General features: G+C 41.7%; 1 protein-coding gene across 2 annotated transcripts; it reads right to left on the bottom strand.

Moving 5' to 3' along the window:
• Positions 1–55: 55 nt before the first annotated feature.
• On the bottom strand, positions 56–15,441 carry DENR (density regulated re-initiation and release factor). 2 transcript variants are annotated; one of them, XM_032310094.1, is made up of 8 exons: positions 15,300–15,441; positions 14,152–14,266; positions 8,574–8,593; positions 7,798–7,882; positions 5,648–5,731; positions 3,240–3,356; positions 1,765–1,904; positions 56–1,666 (listed from the first exon to the last, which is right to left on the bottom strand). In XM_032310094.1, exons 2-8 carry the CDS (start codon positions 14,255–14,257, stop codon positions 1,622–1,624), a joined length of 597 nt encoding a protein of 198 aa, XP_032165985.1. In that variant the 5' UTR covers positions 14,258–14,266; positions 15,300–15,441; the 3' UTR covers positions 56–1,621. The 2 variants fall into 2 exon arrangements, with proteins under 2 accessions (XP_032165985.1, XP_032165986.1); XM_032310095.1 differs by having other exon boundaries at positions 15,344–15,422.
• Between the last annotated feature and the right edge of the window lie 1,146 nt (positions 15,442–16,587).

Below are 16,587 nucleotides of genomic sequence, written 5' to 3'. Positions count from 1 at the left end.
TAAACTAATGTTCCATTTTAAATTTCAGGTCGAAGAAAAAGATTCACACATGTTATACACAAGGACAATTTTAATCCTCCATTATCCTGCAGTAACATCCACTGCTGGCTTTATATGGATTAAAACTGCATTTGCCAATAACTGTGAACATTGAGAATCTTTACATGAAGTCACATGGTTGATACAGGCACAGACATCTTCCAGCACCAACAGAATACATACACAACACATACCAAATGGTCTTGATGGATAAATTTGCTTCATCAGATACTCCTACTATTTAGTAAAATTCACAGTTAATGCAGAATTTCGTTTTCTTAATTTGCATCTTTATTACACATTTTTTCCTAAGATTTTAATTATTTAAAAAAACCACTCATTCATTCGAGGTTGTAATTTGCATGGCAATAAACAATGGGTTCTGAATTTCTTAACGGTGTCTATTAGCGATTTAAAATACCAGGGGTTTTCTTTTTAATTTGCAAAGCCTAACTTAAGACCTTTATAAAAACAAAGTTTAAATTCATTCAGTGCATTCTTTCAAACTCACTGTCACTGTTTCTCTTCTGAGGAAGACTCATTTCAATTGCTATTTCCCAGATTTCATAAATATATTGAGTATTGGTGTATATTCTTTTCAACTGGCTAGCAGAATTTCACTCCCAGAATTGATAGCCAGAACAAGAACTCGGCGGCATCTCTTTATGACCTTCCACTCAAAACAACAGTAACAGTAACGTATAAAATGAATTTGGGGTCTGCCCCCTCCCCCACTTAAAATCACCAAAAAGTTTTCCGAAGTATTTCTGGAAAATATTAAAAATATATGCGTAATATTTTACCATATGGTGCACCATCATTCTTCAACCATTTCCCAATTGTTCATTTGTATCAGTTGCAATTTTTTTTGTATTTATGAGGAACACTGCGATGACCACCCTCACCCAGTTTTAAGCAAGAACAATTCTATCTTTAGGATAATGTCAACTAAGTGGCTTACTGGGTCAGACTGCAGATGGGTTTTAAGGCTTTAATATACTTTACCAAATAATCTCCAGAAGAGTGTGAACAAGGCCTACCAACATTAAGTTAATGTGACCACAAAGGGGACTTGGTTGGTAACAATGAAGCAAATTCAACCACAAATCTATCAGATGCCCAAGCATCTCAAAACTATCACACCAAAGAAGCAAGGAGACAATTATTAATGGTGATGAAGCCAAAATTCAAATTCTTTAAAATATTACTCAGCTTTAAATCATGATTTCACTAAATCATGATTGCTTTAAGATAATAAACAGAAAAGTTTTGCACAAAAAAAATCTAGTGTTTTTCCAAAAATAAAAAGTTAATAAGAGAAAGAGAAAAGTCAGTACCAAATGACCAAAAATTTTTATTTGACTAAATTCTATTTCATGCATAAGCATGACAGTCTCCCCTGTTTATTAGACTTTGGCAATAAAAAAAAGAAGCAGCCTTATACAGAACAGTGAAAATGCCAAGGGTGAGGGTAATCTACAGTTTTACTGTAGGATAAATATATATATTTTTAAAAGGCCTCTCTCCCTTTGGCCATATCAACTCTCAGTTCAGATCATTAAATAGAGACAAATTTTCAAAATCACTTCTTTACTTCTCCAAGATCTTCAATGCTATCATCATCCACCTATAAAACACAAATAATCACATCACATGAACTGTGGTATCAGATAAGCAACTTGTTTTAAAAACATATCCACAGGTGCACATGTTCTACCTACTCACCTCTGGCCATTTTTCCTGAATGACATCAATTATGTCATCTGTAAAGTCTCCCTGAATGATGATTTCATCCTCTCCTGTTACTGAGGCACCACAGGAGAATTTTTGAGCAAAAAATCTTTGTGCTTCTTTAAGATCAATTTCTGTTATTTAAAAAAAAAGAACAAGTTTATAATTAGAATTATATATCAAAAGTATTTTTCAAGTTTGAAATTTTAAAGATTTTATTTATTTATTTGACAGAGAGATAGAAGAGCACAAGTAAGCAGAGCGGCAGGCAGAGGGAGAGGGGGAAGCAGGCTCTCCATGGAGCAGGGAGCCCGATGTGAGGCCCCATCCCAGGACCCTCGGATCATGACCTGAGCCGAAGGCAGACACACTTACCCAACTGAGCCAGCCACCCAGGTGCCCCCCATTTTAAAATTTAATCTGTATCTTAATTTCATAAAACAGAATGTCTTAACGGATTTTATATTCCTCTCATGGTTAATTACAAACTACCACAGGCAGTGGTCTTCTTAACCATTCAACTTGTATTTTCAAGATCAAATAAAGCTTCGGTACATAAAAATAGCATTATTTGGGGGGATGGAGTAACCGGGTATGATGGGCATTAAGGAGGGGACGTGACGTAATGAGCACTGGCTGTTATATGCAATTGATGAATCACTGAACTCTGCCTCTGAAACTAATAATACACTATATGTTAATTAATTGAAGTAAAAATTAAAAAAAAAAAAAAGATGCATTTTATCTCTCTCACACAGATACACACACACAAACATTATTCATACCATTCTTAACTCATATAGTAAGACCAAAGTAAATCCAGGAACACATTAATTCCAGGCATTAATATATACATTTCCAAGTACAATGTAGTTCTTCTGTTTATCCCTTCTTACAAGAGCAATAGTTAGAGCAGGGAACAAATCTATTACCTAATGACTGTTTTTCAACTGTGTTGTCACAGGAAGGGACCTTGGTTTACAATTTCACTGTTCATTCAAGGCCTCCAGAAGGAGCTCTGAAGCAGGACATTCTGCTGACATCCACCTTCCCTCACCCTCTGCTACTGTTCTCAGAGGGCACAAGCCATTCTGCAGCCTTTTGCCATCTAGCCTGCAGGGACAGAGGAGCAGGACTGATGGGCCTCAAAAGGAATCCTACCTAACACTCCTCATTCCACATAAAATATGCCCAAGCAGGTCCTCTGTAAAGGAAAAAGTTAAACTAGTTCCCTTTGCTAAACATTTTTAAATTTCTTCAAAATCTGATTTTGAAGCTATACTTAGACATGCAAAATCTCATTTTGTGTCTTCTTAGCAAAAAATAGACCTGTAAAATTTTCATGATGCCAGATTAAAAAAGAGACAGAAAGAGCAAGACAGAGAGAGAGAGAGGGAGGGAGGGAGGGAGGCAGGGAGCAACAGAGACTATAGTTCACACATTTTAAACATACTTAAACTTGAACTCACCGAAAGTTGCAAGGCCACATACTCTTGTTACATATTTCTTCTTTGCTCTAGGAATTTTGGCTATCGTAACTTTTTGTGGTACAGTCTTCTTTTTTTGCTTTATTTGACCCCTTCCACCTTTATTTATTAAAAAAAGAGTTCCGCGTCAATTGTTTTGGTCATAAAGAATACCGTCTTAAGCTTATTAATTTTCAAAAAATACCAAATATTAATTTCTAAAGTTTCTTCTTCTAACACAAAACTAATAAACATATGCGTGAGTATTCATTCAATAATATTTATTAAGTAATATGTACCAAGCACTGCACCAAGGGCTGAGGACACAAAAATGAACAGAAGAAAACATAGTCCCTGCCCTCCAGGGACTCTCAGTCTAGTGAAAGAGACAAAAAAAGTTTAATAATTACTACAACTGATATATACTTTAACAGGAATCATGAATACTGCACACCACCATGGCTTTGCAGAAGAATGGCTTATTCAGCTTCTGGAGAACAGAAAAGCTTTCCCAGAAGAAATGGCATCTAAGTTCTTATGGAAGGACTGGAGAGATACAGTAAGAAAGGCTATCCCAGGAGAAGAAAATAGTACAGAAATAAGAGAAGGCATTATACTTGAGAACTACAATTGTCTCGATGAAGGATGTTTATGGATATGTTGGAGATAAAGCCAGAAAAGTGAATAATTACCTACCAGTCAAAGAACCAGCAAGACAAGCTTTGTTATTTGATTTTATATTGAGGCAGAAGAAAAGCCACTGAATGAATGAAGGAGTTGGGGAAAAAAAAAAAAAAAGATTTAGATTTTAGGAGATCACTCTGTAGCATGGAGGGTGAGCCTTTGAGGATTAAGGCCAGCAGAGAGCTATTGCAGGCTCCTACATTAGTTTAGGTGGAAATTAATCAAAATCTAACAAAGCAGTCGTAAAGGTAATATCGACTAGGCACAGGACAGACTAAGGAGAAGAAATAACAGAATTTAGAACTCACTGAAAGGAATTAATACTCAATAAATTAAGGAAGAGGACTAAAACAAACAAACAAACAAACAAACAAAAAACTGATTAAGAGGACCAAAGAAGGGAGGTCTGGGTGGTTCACTCAGTTAAGCAGCTGCCTTCGGTTCAGGTCAGGATCCCAGGGTCTGAGGATCTAGCCCCGAATCACGCTCCTTGCTCAGCAGGAAGCCTGCTTCTCCCTCTGCCTGACACTCCCCCCGCTTGTAATCTCTCTCTCTCTCTGACAAACAAAATCTTTAAAAAATAAAATTTAAAAAGGAGCAAAGAAAGAGAACCCTAGGCAAGTGTCAGGTTCTGGCTCAGATGAATGGATAAAGTCAATAGCCAAAAGACATAGATTTGGGACTTAGTTAAGTTTGGTTTTCTTGCAAATACTGCATTTGAGGTGCCTGTGGGAGATAAGGCCAGGACTAGAGGTACAGATTTAGGAATTTCAAGCGGGTAGAGTGGTGTCAGAAGTTAGGGATGTGAAAGAATCACTCAGGGAACAAACTACAGAACGAGGTAAGAGGGCTGAGCACAGGATCCTGGGAAATACATCTTCTTAGGGACAGAAGGGAGAAGAGAAGCCTGCACGGAAGACCAAAGAGGAGTGAGCGGCAGGGAGGATGAAGATAGTCTGTTGCAAAAACCAAGGAAGTATATGGCATTTCAAAGGGCGTGCTCGAATGCTCTTATTGCTTGGCAATTATTGAACCACTGATGACCCTTAGGAGAGGAATTTCAGTGGTGTGACAGTCAGCTTAGGGTGGAGTGAGGCATAACAATGAAGGACAGAAGAGCAAGGACAGTGAGTCTAGTCTTACTACAAAAGTCTGGCTAAGAAGGGCAGGGCAGGGGATAAGGTAAACAATGGGCTCTTGGGGGAATTTTTCTTGAAAGACGCATAGTCCTTATTTATAAGCTAATTTTAGTCATAGGGGAGAATAATTAAGGCAGAAGGAGAAGGCAGGGATCCAGAGAATAGGAATTCATTTTAGAAGCAGATAAAGAGGTATTTAAAAAAAAAAATTTAACCAAGTTGACAACATGAGAGAAGAAAATCTCTTATCCATGTCCTCAACGCTAACTAAATAAATAAGGTAACAAGGTAACAAATAAGGTAATAAACAAGGTAACAAAGTTTTCATGTCATAAACAAGTTGGCTGCTTGCTTTTTGCATATGAACACAGCAAATCAAGTATGTTTTCTTAGGTCCAATTTACTGTAAAAGTCCAAATCATACGATATCCAGTCATCCTGAGAACACGAGTCTGTGTGCACAGGGTACACATAAGGAACTACGGCAGCAAGGAGACATTACTGGCTTTGGGACTGTCCTCACTATGAATTTCCTCTGACAGAGAGAAGGTGTGTTTATATAAATGAAGTCACGGATTTAGGCCTTACCTCTCTTCTGCTTTTTCTTCTCTTCCTCTTCCCCTGCTGTGCCTTGACCCTCCGTAATTCCAGCTTCTTGCTTCGGTGAATTTTCTAGATATTAACAATGAAATCCAAAAGCATTAACATTACTTCAAAATAACCTTAAAAAAAAACACCTTTGAGCAACTTCATATACAAATAAGGCATCTTGCCAACAACTGAGCATGCTGTTTCTAAAGCAAATGATTACATTGCTAAATTCCTATCTACTCTAATTCTGGTCATTATGATTAAGGGCATGATGATATATGAAGATTAGGATCCTTTCAGCACAAAAAAGGAGGACAAAACACTCAGACTCTGCAGGCATGTTTACATCTAGACGTACTAACCTAGGTAACAGAAGTCTGGGCCTAAGAAGACGCCTTCCTCGGGTCTTATCACATCCTAGGCAGGTCACTCCTCGGCTGACCATGACCACACAGACTATAACGCCCAACTTTAGGGTTCTTATCCAACCACAGAAATGACTGTAGCTACTATCCAAAAAGACCTTCTATGAAGTTTCAGGGGTTGTGACTCTTAGAAACAATCTGACAAAGCAGCAAAATAGCGGAGTAACATCAGGGACATCTGATAGGCCTGTTTCCAGCCCAGGCTCTCCCTTCTTCCTGCTTCTGCCTTCATTTCCACCCATCTTGTAAGAGAAGCCAACAGTTTTAACAAAAGGAAGAAATCTGTTCTCTGCAGTCTTCCTTTCCTCTGGCAACAGCAACTCCATTCTTCTAGTTGCCAAAACCCTAGATGCCTCCTTTTCTCACATCCCACATGCAGTACATCAGAAAGTCCTGTCAGCTCTACCTTCAAAACAAATCGAGAATCTGCCTACATTCCCCGCCTCCACTGCTACCACTCTAGCAGGTCACCGACATCTCCTGATGTGATTACGGCCCAGCCTCTCATCTGCTCTACCTTCAAAACACATCGAGATGGGGCGCCTGGGTGGCTCAGTGGGTTACAGCCTCTGCCTTCGGCTCAATCATGATCCCAGGGTCCTGGGATCGAGCCCCGCATGGGGCTTTCTGCTCAGCAGGGAGTCTGCTTCTCCCTCTCTCTCTGCCTACTTGTGATCTCTATCAAATAAATAAGTAAAATCTTTGAAAAAAGAAAACACATGGAGAATCTGCCTACATTCCTCGCCTCCACTGCTACCATTCTAGCAGGTCACTGTTAGATTGGTCACCTGACTTGATTATGGCCATAGCCTCTAATCTGCTCTCCCTATATTTCCTGTGCCCTCTTCAGTCTATTCTTTAGCACAGTGGCCAAAAGAGATGCTGTTGAAACAAAAGTCAGACCTTATTGCTCTTCTGTTCAAACCTCTTCTGATAGTTCCACATCTCATTCTGAGTAAAAGCCAAGACTAGGCCTTTAAGGTGTGGTCCTCCATTAGCTCTCTGACTTCATCTCTGACCCTTCCCCACCCCCTCGATAAGCTCTAGACACGAAGGCTTCCTCGGTGTTTCCTGAATGACAGGTAAGCTTTTACCTTAGGGCCTTTGTACTTGCCCCACACCTGGAATATTCGTCCAGATATCCAAATGACTCCCTCCCTCACTTCCTTTAGGTCTTTGTTCAAATGCAGTCTTTTCAGCAAAATCTTTCCTGCCACTACCTAAAATTTCAAATTCTTTCCCCAGTAAGTCTTATCTCCCCATTCCCTGCTTATCACTATTTAACATAGTTATTTTATTTCTTATTTTACTTTGTCTCCCCTTTCTGATAAAATTTCCAAAGAGCAGATCTTTTGCTTACTGCTTTATCCCCAGCATCTAAAACAAAGTGTACATATAGTATGCTCACAAGGAGTAATTTGTTAAATGAATGAATGAAAACACATTTGCTCCTAAACCTTTTTCTAAACTTCTCATTAAGAAGTTATTCTAAACTGTGTCAGAGAGGTTAAGACACACGAAGCAGTGTATGATTCTATATAAGGAATTTTAACCCAAGAAAGTAAAATGGTTTTGAAGCTAATTGGTATAAATACAATTCTGTAATTGTATTTATACAATTTAGTGCTACTAAAGGAGCACGTTCATATCTTTAAAATAATGCCTTATGTGCATTTGTTTCAGATGTACAAACATTCAGATGAAAGAAAAAAATGTTCATACCTACAGTAAGTTTTGCAAACTCATTTGGAAAATTCTTCTCTAACCACTGTCGACATTTAGCAACATCAGGCATATATTCACAGTACTGGGGGAGTGGGGGCGGGGAGAACAAATTGAGTCACAACAGAACATTTTCAATCAACCAGTACATCTTAATTCATGACCTATTATTTGCTATATTAAGAATGATAAAACCAACTACTCCCACCCTACATTTTATCCACAGGAATTCTGTATTCCACCAGGAAATGCCCCATAAGAAATTGGGATTTTTAAAAGGATTAAGCAGCTCCTCACTGTAGTAATCAAAACAGAAGAGCCATTAGAAAAAGGAGCAAAGAGAATAAAACGAGCATGTTCACTTCTTGCTTTGGGCACACAGGTGTCTCACTATTTTTGTGACTTGCCCACAGATCCTGACTCAGAAGCTTATTTACAGAAAATCTTATACATAATTTTAACTTATACTTTCCTCTGCTTAGACATTAGATTTTGGCTTTAAGGCTAATCTAGTTTTCTTAGGTAACTATTTGTAAGTTCCAAGCAAAAGTCCAAACTGTATAGCCAAGTACAAAAGATGTACACATATGATACAAAGACTAAAGAAAACAATGTGTAAGACCATAAAATTATTCTAATCCAAAGCTCTCTATAAAAAGTTGAAACTCAACTATCGAATGACAGAACATGAAAAATAAAGTTCTCAGGCTAGCTCTAAAAATCAATGACCTCAAATGAAGAAGGTAAAAAAAGAAAAGAACTTTAAAAGGACTTACCTCTGTTGGTAATGAACAGACTGGGGAAATGGGAGAGAAAAAAGATTAGAAAATTTTAATATATAAACACACACGGTTCATCCCAACTTTTATTTTAAATTTGACAAAATGCTTCATTTGTATTTTTTCCCATAATTCTGTATCACTTTTCAAACACCTCCCATCTTTTTTTTTTTTTGGAGGTAAAAGCCACATGGTTCATAGAGATATTCTTTTTTTTGTTTGTTTGTTTTTAATCTAAAGAAGACCATAACCTTCAGTTGGTGGGACACCAAACTGTACTATCCTGCATATCTTAAGGTTTTACCACAACCACTTCAATGGGTCTGAAGTTAAGCTGAAAACAATTCCCAACACAACAAAGCTTGAAAGGAAATGGTTATTTCCTTGTTTTACCAAAACAGCCACCAGTTTTTATTCATACTAACACATTCATAGACTTCAGTAGCACTTTTGCTACTATTTCTTTGCAATATATGTTTCCTTTTCTTTTTCATATTGTGCTATGTAAGATAATGCAACTGTAAAGCTAGCAGGAACACGGGTCCAATCCTGTCCTCGTATAGGCTACATGGGCTAAGAACTAGAAGAACTCAAAAGGTTTCCCAATTTTAAACAGAACTGTTACTGGGTCAACCATTTTGTTTTTATTTTTAAGGTGAAGAATCGAATAGCTAAGTGTGCCCAATATCCTGAGATTTGTGACAGAGAAGAGGGCCGGTACAGCATTACTCATCACAGCAATTATCGTTACATGCATGATTATGTATCACCACCACCACCACCCTGTAAGTAAGAATCACATCTGCATTACCCATAGGTAAGTAACCTGCTGCATTTGGTTAGTAGAACAGGATTTGAATCCTGGTCAGTTTCTGAAGCCCTTAACCATGAAATCAGATTACATGACACACACAGAGAGTGTAGCTGTGTGCCAGCCACGTGACTGTGGTATGCCTTCTCCTCATCCCACCATCACATTTTTTACATTTGAAGCTTTAAAAAAGGTTCAATAGCTCAACCAAGGACTAAGGTAGTAGGTACGTGGCAGAAGAAATTTAGCACCTTTTTATTTCTTCTTGTTGTTGTTTTCTATTTATTTATTTATTTATTTTTTTACTATTAGCATATGACATATTATTTGCCCCAGGAGTAGAGGTCTGTGAATCATCAGTCTTACACATTTCACAGCACTCACCACAGCACATTCCCTCCCTGCTATCCATAACCCCGCCACCCCATCCCTCCTCCCACCCCCCAGCAACCCTCAATTTGTTTTGAGAGATAAGAGTCTCTTATGGTTTGTCTCCCTCCCAATCCCATCTTGTTTCATTTTTTCCCTCCCTACCCCTCACAGCTCCCAGCCCTGCCTCTCAAATTCTTCGTATCAGAGAGATCATACGGTAATTGTCCTTCTCTGACTGACTTATTTTGCTTAGCATAATACCCTCTAGTTCTACCCACGTCGCTGCAAATGGCAAGATTTCCTTTCTTTTGATAGCTGCATAGTACTCCATTGCCTGCGTGTGTGTGTGTGTGTGTGTGTGTGTGCGCGCGCGCGCACGCGCACGCGCGCGCATCTTCTTTATCCATTCATCTGTTGAAGGACATCTAGGTTCCTTCCATACTTTGGCTATTGTGGACATTGCTGCTATAAAGATTCAGGTAGCATCTTTTGATTTCAAGCGTGGAGATCTTTCCCTAGTTAACCAGACCTCTACAATCCTCACAGTTCAAGTTCAAATACCAGTAGGTGCAGATATTCAGCCACACTTTCAGGATACAATTATAGGTTAAATACCATTATAGCAAATACTAAAGCTATAAAACTTTGTACGCCACTTCAAAGAATATTCAGTTCAACAAAATTCTAATACAATGAAAACATCTGGACAGTTCACTGTTACTTTTTTTTTTTTTTTTAAGGTTTTATTTATTTGACAGAGACATAATGAGAGAGGGAACACAGGCAGGGGGAGTAGGAGAGGGAGAAGCAGGCTTCCTGCTGAGCAGGGAGCCTGATGCAGGGCTCCATCCCAAGACCCTGGGATCATGACTGGAGCCGAAGGAAGACGCTTAAGGACTGAGCTACACAGGCACCCCTGTTACTTGCTTTTAAAGTCAAATTCCTGGGACGCCTAGGTGGCTCAGTTGGTTAAGCGTCTGCCTTTGGCTCCGGTCAGACGCTTTGGCTCCCAGGACCCTGAGATCAAGTCCCTTATCGGGCTTGCTGCTCAGCGAGAAGCCTACTTCTCCTTTCCCTCTGCTGCTGTTCCCCCTACTTGTGTGCTCTATCTCTCTCTCAAATAAATACAATCTTTAGTAAATAAATAAATAAATAAATAAAGTCAATTAATTTCCCTTTCTGTAAACCACTCCTTTTCGACATGCCGATCTAGCAGTTACCATCAAACTTGCATCACTGATAGTGCAATTCCCTGACATTATGTACTTGCTGATGTGATGCAACATGAAGAACAAGTCATCATCAGCCATGAAACTTTCTGCTACGGTCTGAATGTTTGTGTCCCCTCAAAATTACCATGTTGAAATCCTATAATCCAGTGTGATGGCATTAGAAGGTGGAGCCTTTGGGTGTATTATTCATTCTTCCCTACAGCCTTCTGAAGTAGGCTCTTTTTTTTCTTCTTCTTCTTTTTTTTAAAGGTTTTATTATTTATTTGACAGAGAGAGAGATGACAAGCAGGCAGAGAGACAGGCAGAGAGAGAAGGGGAAGCAGGCTCCCCGCTGAGCAGAGAGCTGGATGCGGGGCTCGATCCCAGGACCCTGAGATCATGACCTGAGCTGAAGGCAAAGGCTTAACCCACAGAGCCACCCAGGCACCCCTGAAGTAGGCTCTTTAACAGATGAGGGAACTGGATGAGGTCACACAAGTAAATGGCTGGGGCAAGATTCAAATTCAGAATGAGTCTGAAGTCACAATCCTGAAGACAAAATGTTTCCCCAGAAAGGACACCATCCTACCTACCTGTTTCTCACTCTACTCCAACCAGCACTGCTACAATCAGCCCTTTCTTTTCCCTCTCTCCTGAGGACACTATATTAAATCTTACCACCATACTGTTCTTGTGAATTCCTTCACCCTTCCTTGCAAATTCCACCCTGTATTTAAGGCTTCTCATTTCCTTGGAAATTTCCCTACTTCCCTCTGAACAAAGATCCCTGCTCTTCCTCAACTCCTAATTCATAGCTACACTCAGTACTGTTTAATTTAGCATTTAATACTCAGAGCTTCTCCTACAACTAGACCATAAACTCCTTGAGGAAGTACCCTGTCCCCAGCTTAGTGCCTGGGACATCAATATAAACTAGGAGGGAAATGAAAATAAACCCTTCTTGAAAAGGTTAGGGACCTCTTAACACAAATTATCACAGGGGGGCTCGTATTTTTTGCAGTTGTTCAAAAGCCACCTTAAGAGTCACCTAAGCAATTTAACAAGAAGGTTTTCACATACCATATTTCATCAATGCTAAATTTTTTTTAAGATTTTATTTTTTTTTAAAGATTTTATTTATTTATTTGACAGACAGAGATCACAAGTAGGCAGAGAAGCAGGCAGAGAGAGAGGAAGAAGCAGGCTCCCTGCTGAAAAGAGAGCCCGATGCAGGACTCGATCCCAGGACGCTAGGATCATGACCCGAGCCGAAGGCAGAAGCTTTAACCCACTGAGCCACCCAGGCGCCCCCTTTTTTAAAGATTTTATTTATTTATTTGACACAGAGAGAGATATCATAAGTAGGCAGAGAGGCAGGCAGAGAGAGAGATAGGGAAGCAGGCACTCTGCTGAGCAGACAGCCTGATGTGGGGCTCGATCCTAGGACCGAGATCATGACCTGAGCCAGAGGCAGAGGCTTAGCCCACTGAGCCACCCAGGTGCCCCAATCAATGCTAAATTTTTTATAGGAATTATTTTATAATTATGGCATGTTAATATGACAATTTTCTTTCTTAGTAGAACATAAAATAGTGGTGAATCTTATAAAACATGGAGTCTTAGATTAGATGAAATAGAGTACAAAAATCAATAGCTCTTTACCAGTTGACAAAGATAAATACACCATACTAAACTAGTATAGTTCTCTAATTATAAAACCTACTGTACTATGTTCTTGTGTTAGTTGCTATATCAGAAGCTTTACACAAATCACCTTAGGACATAATCATCATTTCATTATACAGACCTTAAGAAACACACCTTTAATCCTTAATTGAATTAGGTAACTTGCCCAAGGTCATATAGCTGGTAATGCTGGAGTCAGGATGCAGACACTAGTCGTGACTCCAAAGGCAAACAAGATGACCAAGTAAGACTAGTATCGTAACAAAACTCAATCAACCCTATAAAAAGTTTCCCTGCCTTATTCTCACTGAGGTATTTTATAATTTTTACTCTCGAAGATATCTGACAAATACCAAGTTGACAACTTTTTTTTAACTCAGCGATATCCCCTCTCCTTCGGTAGTAAACTAAACTCCAGATGATGTCTCTTATTATACTTAAAAAATGTAAAGTCTCCAAACACAAGGACCTTTCCTGACTTATCCAATCACTACTCAGTCCCTGGCACCTAAAACACTGTGAGGCACCAAGTAAGTGGTCAAAAATATTTCCTGAGAAAAATTAGTATTTCCTTGCCCCCTCTGCTATCCTGTCCCTTCAGATTTTTCTGAAACTTTGCAAAATGCTAATAAAATTAGGACAATTTCCAATTCACAAATATTTCTGCATTGAAAATGAGGGAAATGGGGCCCCTGGGTGGCTCAGTGGGTTGAGCCTCTGCCTTCAGCTCGGGTCGTGATCTCAGGGTCCTAGGATCGGGCCCGCATCAGGCTCTCTGCTTGGCAAGAGACCTGCTTCTCCCTCACCCTCTCCCTGTGCTTGTGTTCCCTCTCTCTGTGTGTCTCTGTCAGGTAAATAAATAAAACCTTAAAAAAAAGAGAGAGAAAATGAGGGAAAACACTCTAAGAAAAAAAGAATCTAGATTCAATCTAACAGATATATTAGTGATGAAACCAAGAAGACTTTCCCAAGACTGTCCTATGACCCACTGTTCCAACCTCATCAACTTCCATTCCTCACTGAATGGAGGAACCCTATCCTATATCCACACTATACTAACCCAAAGCTGCTCACTTCTCCGCAGATGTGAATCAAGTCCTTTCTTGCATACCTGCTCACTTCATCTGGGATGCCCTTCCCCACGTCCTCACCCGGTCCTTGTCATCCCTTCAGACTCAGTATCTTCCAAGAACAACTCCTCTAACAGCCAGGCTAGCAAGTAACGTTACATTGAAATCATCCATTTCCAAATCTCTATTTCTGACTGTAAGCGTCTCCAGGCCAAGTAGCAAGACACAAGTCATACACGTCAGGGGAAAAACAAGTTAACCCATGCCTCCCCTTCACCAACACCCCTCCAGCCCCCAACTGAGGATTTCCCCGGTAACAAAGACAGATGAGAAGAGGATTAACAGGACCAAATGTGATACTACTATCACAATGCATAAAAATAAAGGGAGCATTAAAGAGCCATTTTCTGCTTTGTAACACTTGCCTCCACAGTAAAGGACTCGCAGTGGGTAGTCTGCATCTATCTTGGTATTGCCCCTCGGGTCTCCTTTGCAATCATGCCCACCGGATTCAGAAATATCAGCAGCCATCTCCCAAACCTGTAAGCAAGGAAAATAACACGTTTTCACTCTTTTGGACCAAGACCCCAAAAAGGCCCTGTTCTGATGTAGCCTCACCCCCTCGCACTAGCAATACCTCACCCCTAAATCTCTTTCGATTCTGTTCTTAAGTGAAGGATACAAGCTGCATTAAGATTCATAAAATACATGGGGCACCTGGGTGGCTCAGTAATTAAGCTTCTGTCTTTGGCTCAGGTCGTGATCCCAGGGTCCTGGGACCGAGCCCCACATCCCTGCTGGGCAGGGAGCCTGCTTCCCCCTCTCCCACTCCCCCTGCTTGTGTTCCCTCTCTCCCTATGTCTCTCCCCGTCAAATAAATAAATAAAATCTTAAAAAAAAATAAAATAAAAATAAAATAAAAAAGATTCATAAAATACAAGCAATTGTGGGCACACCACTACCAGCTCCACAGGTCTACGGGGAAGCAAGTGACAGCAGCAAAAAGACCGTGAAGAATTGGGGTGGGAGTAGGGGTGGGGGTGGGGAGAGCACTAGGGGAAAGAGGAAGCAACGGGTTAATAGGCTGGGGAGGATGATCCCTAGGGACGGGACAAAAGGTCTGGGGGTGACCTGGAAGGGATGCAAACTGCAGCAAAAAAAGGCCACAAAGCAGCTGGAGGAAAAGAGGCTTAAAAAGCCTACGAAGAAGGGGTGGGTGACTAGAGGTGCCCCGGGTACAGGGTGTGGGGGCAGCTCAACGCCGAGGGACGGACACAGGAATCAGGGAAGGGGATGGAAGTGGGAGGGGGCGGGGAGACCAGAATCTGAAGAGAGAAAATGGGGGCAGAAGAATCAGCAAGGGTCAGAATGTAAGAGCACTGGGGCGACAAGGGCGGCCAGGACTTGGGGGAGGATCTGAGGCAAAGGGGCAATCCCGGGGACACCAGAGGGGCCCATGTGGGCGGGGGTGTGGAGACGCCCGGCCCGGCCCCCTTCCGCCGGGCAGCACCTCGGCTTCCCCCACGCTCTCTACGAGCTTCTCGGAAGAGCGAAAGGCACAAGGGGTCGTTACCCGGGCGGTCGCACAACCCCCGCCGCCTCCGCTCCCGCCACTACCGCCAGCTGAAGCGACACATGCAACTCCTCTTCCCCGGCCAGGGCCGCCTGAAAGCCCGTCTGCCAGCCGCGGTCCCGCGAGACAATAAGCCTTTATCGCGAGATTCAGGCCGCCGCTGGGCGGCTGTCGCGAGAAGCCTGGAGGCGGAGGCGGAGAGGCCTTGAGGAGCATGCGCGTTTCGTTCGGGGGCGGGGCCAAGCCTGCGAACGGCTGACAGCCAGTAGGCGGTGCTCGCTACCCGCGGGAGAGAATGGGCGGTCGGCGTGCGGCGCGTGGAAGCGGGCGCGGATGCAGTGGGGACGTGCGCCGTAGTCATCAGTGACTCCCTATTAATGAGCTGGGGAATGTTGCCCCGCGTCTGGGGTGCATCCGGGAGTCCTGACTAACCTCCAGCCTGTTGGATAAGTCACTCCTCCGCGGGGAGATGGCAGCTGGAAAAGGCGTTTGGTTTCAACACCTCTCCTTGCACGGGCTGAATTATTCTGGAGAAGATCATGTCAGCGCTCCCTAGATTGTTCTCATCGCCCATAATCTCCCCACCCTAACAGCTGTTTTCATCGCCTTCCTCGTAGTTACCTATCCTTACATGGGTTGCAAATTGGAATTAATCTCTCGGGTCTCCGGCTTTCAGCAGCCAGAAGCCGGGTAGACAGACAGAACCACACGCGGGGGCGGGGGCGGTGGGCGTCTCAGCTCTGCTTCCGTCTGGTGGTTTTCCTTCGGGAAAATCCCTTCCTCACCGAGCTCCGCCTGAGTCCCATTTGTGAGATGGGAACAACATGACAGTGCTTGCAGATCGCAGAGGGTTGGGAAAATGATGACCAAAATGTGCTTCGTAGCCGGTGGAGGTCGTTCTTTTTGTATTTTGTTTTGTCCTCCACCTCTTTGCTTCCTTCCCTGCCAATTTCTTTTGCCGCCGCCGCCACCACCATCCTTAAATTTTCTGCTCAAGATTTACTTCGTGTGCACAAAGCCATCTGGCACAATCTTTTCCACCAGAGACTGTGGCCTCCACTTGGACATCTTTCTTAAAAGAGGAGTCCCTCCTTTCCCCCATAGAAGAGTCCATTCTCTTTAACTAGTGAAAGAAGATCTTATTCCCAAACGTGGTTGAGTCCAATAATAATAGCTTTCTGTTCAATAATAACTTCCATTTACTGACACCCAGCTGCCACTATGTGCCAATAACCTGCTCATTTGGGAATATAGAGTCCGGGGGATTCACTCCACAAAATTACCTTGT

Source organism: Mustela erminea, chromosome 13 (genome assembly GCF_009829155.1).
Source record: "Mustela erminea isolate mMusErm1 chromosome 13, mMusErm1.Pri, whole genome shotgun sequence".
NCBI lineage: Eukaryota > Metazoa > Chordata > Mammalia > Carnivora > Mustelidae > Mustela > Mustela erminea.
Note: the sequence above shows the minus strand (reverse complement) of the source record. Positions and strands in the feature narration are given on the sequence as shown.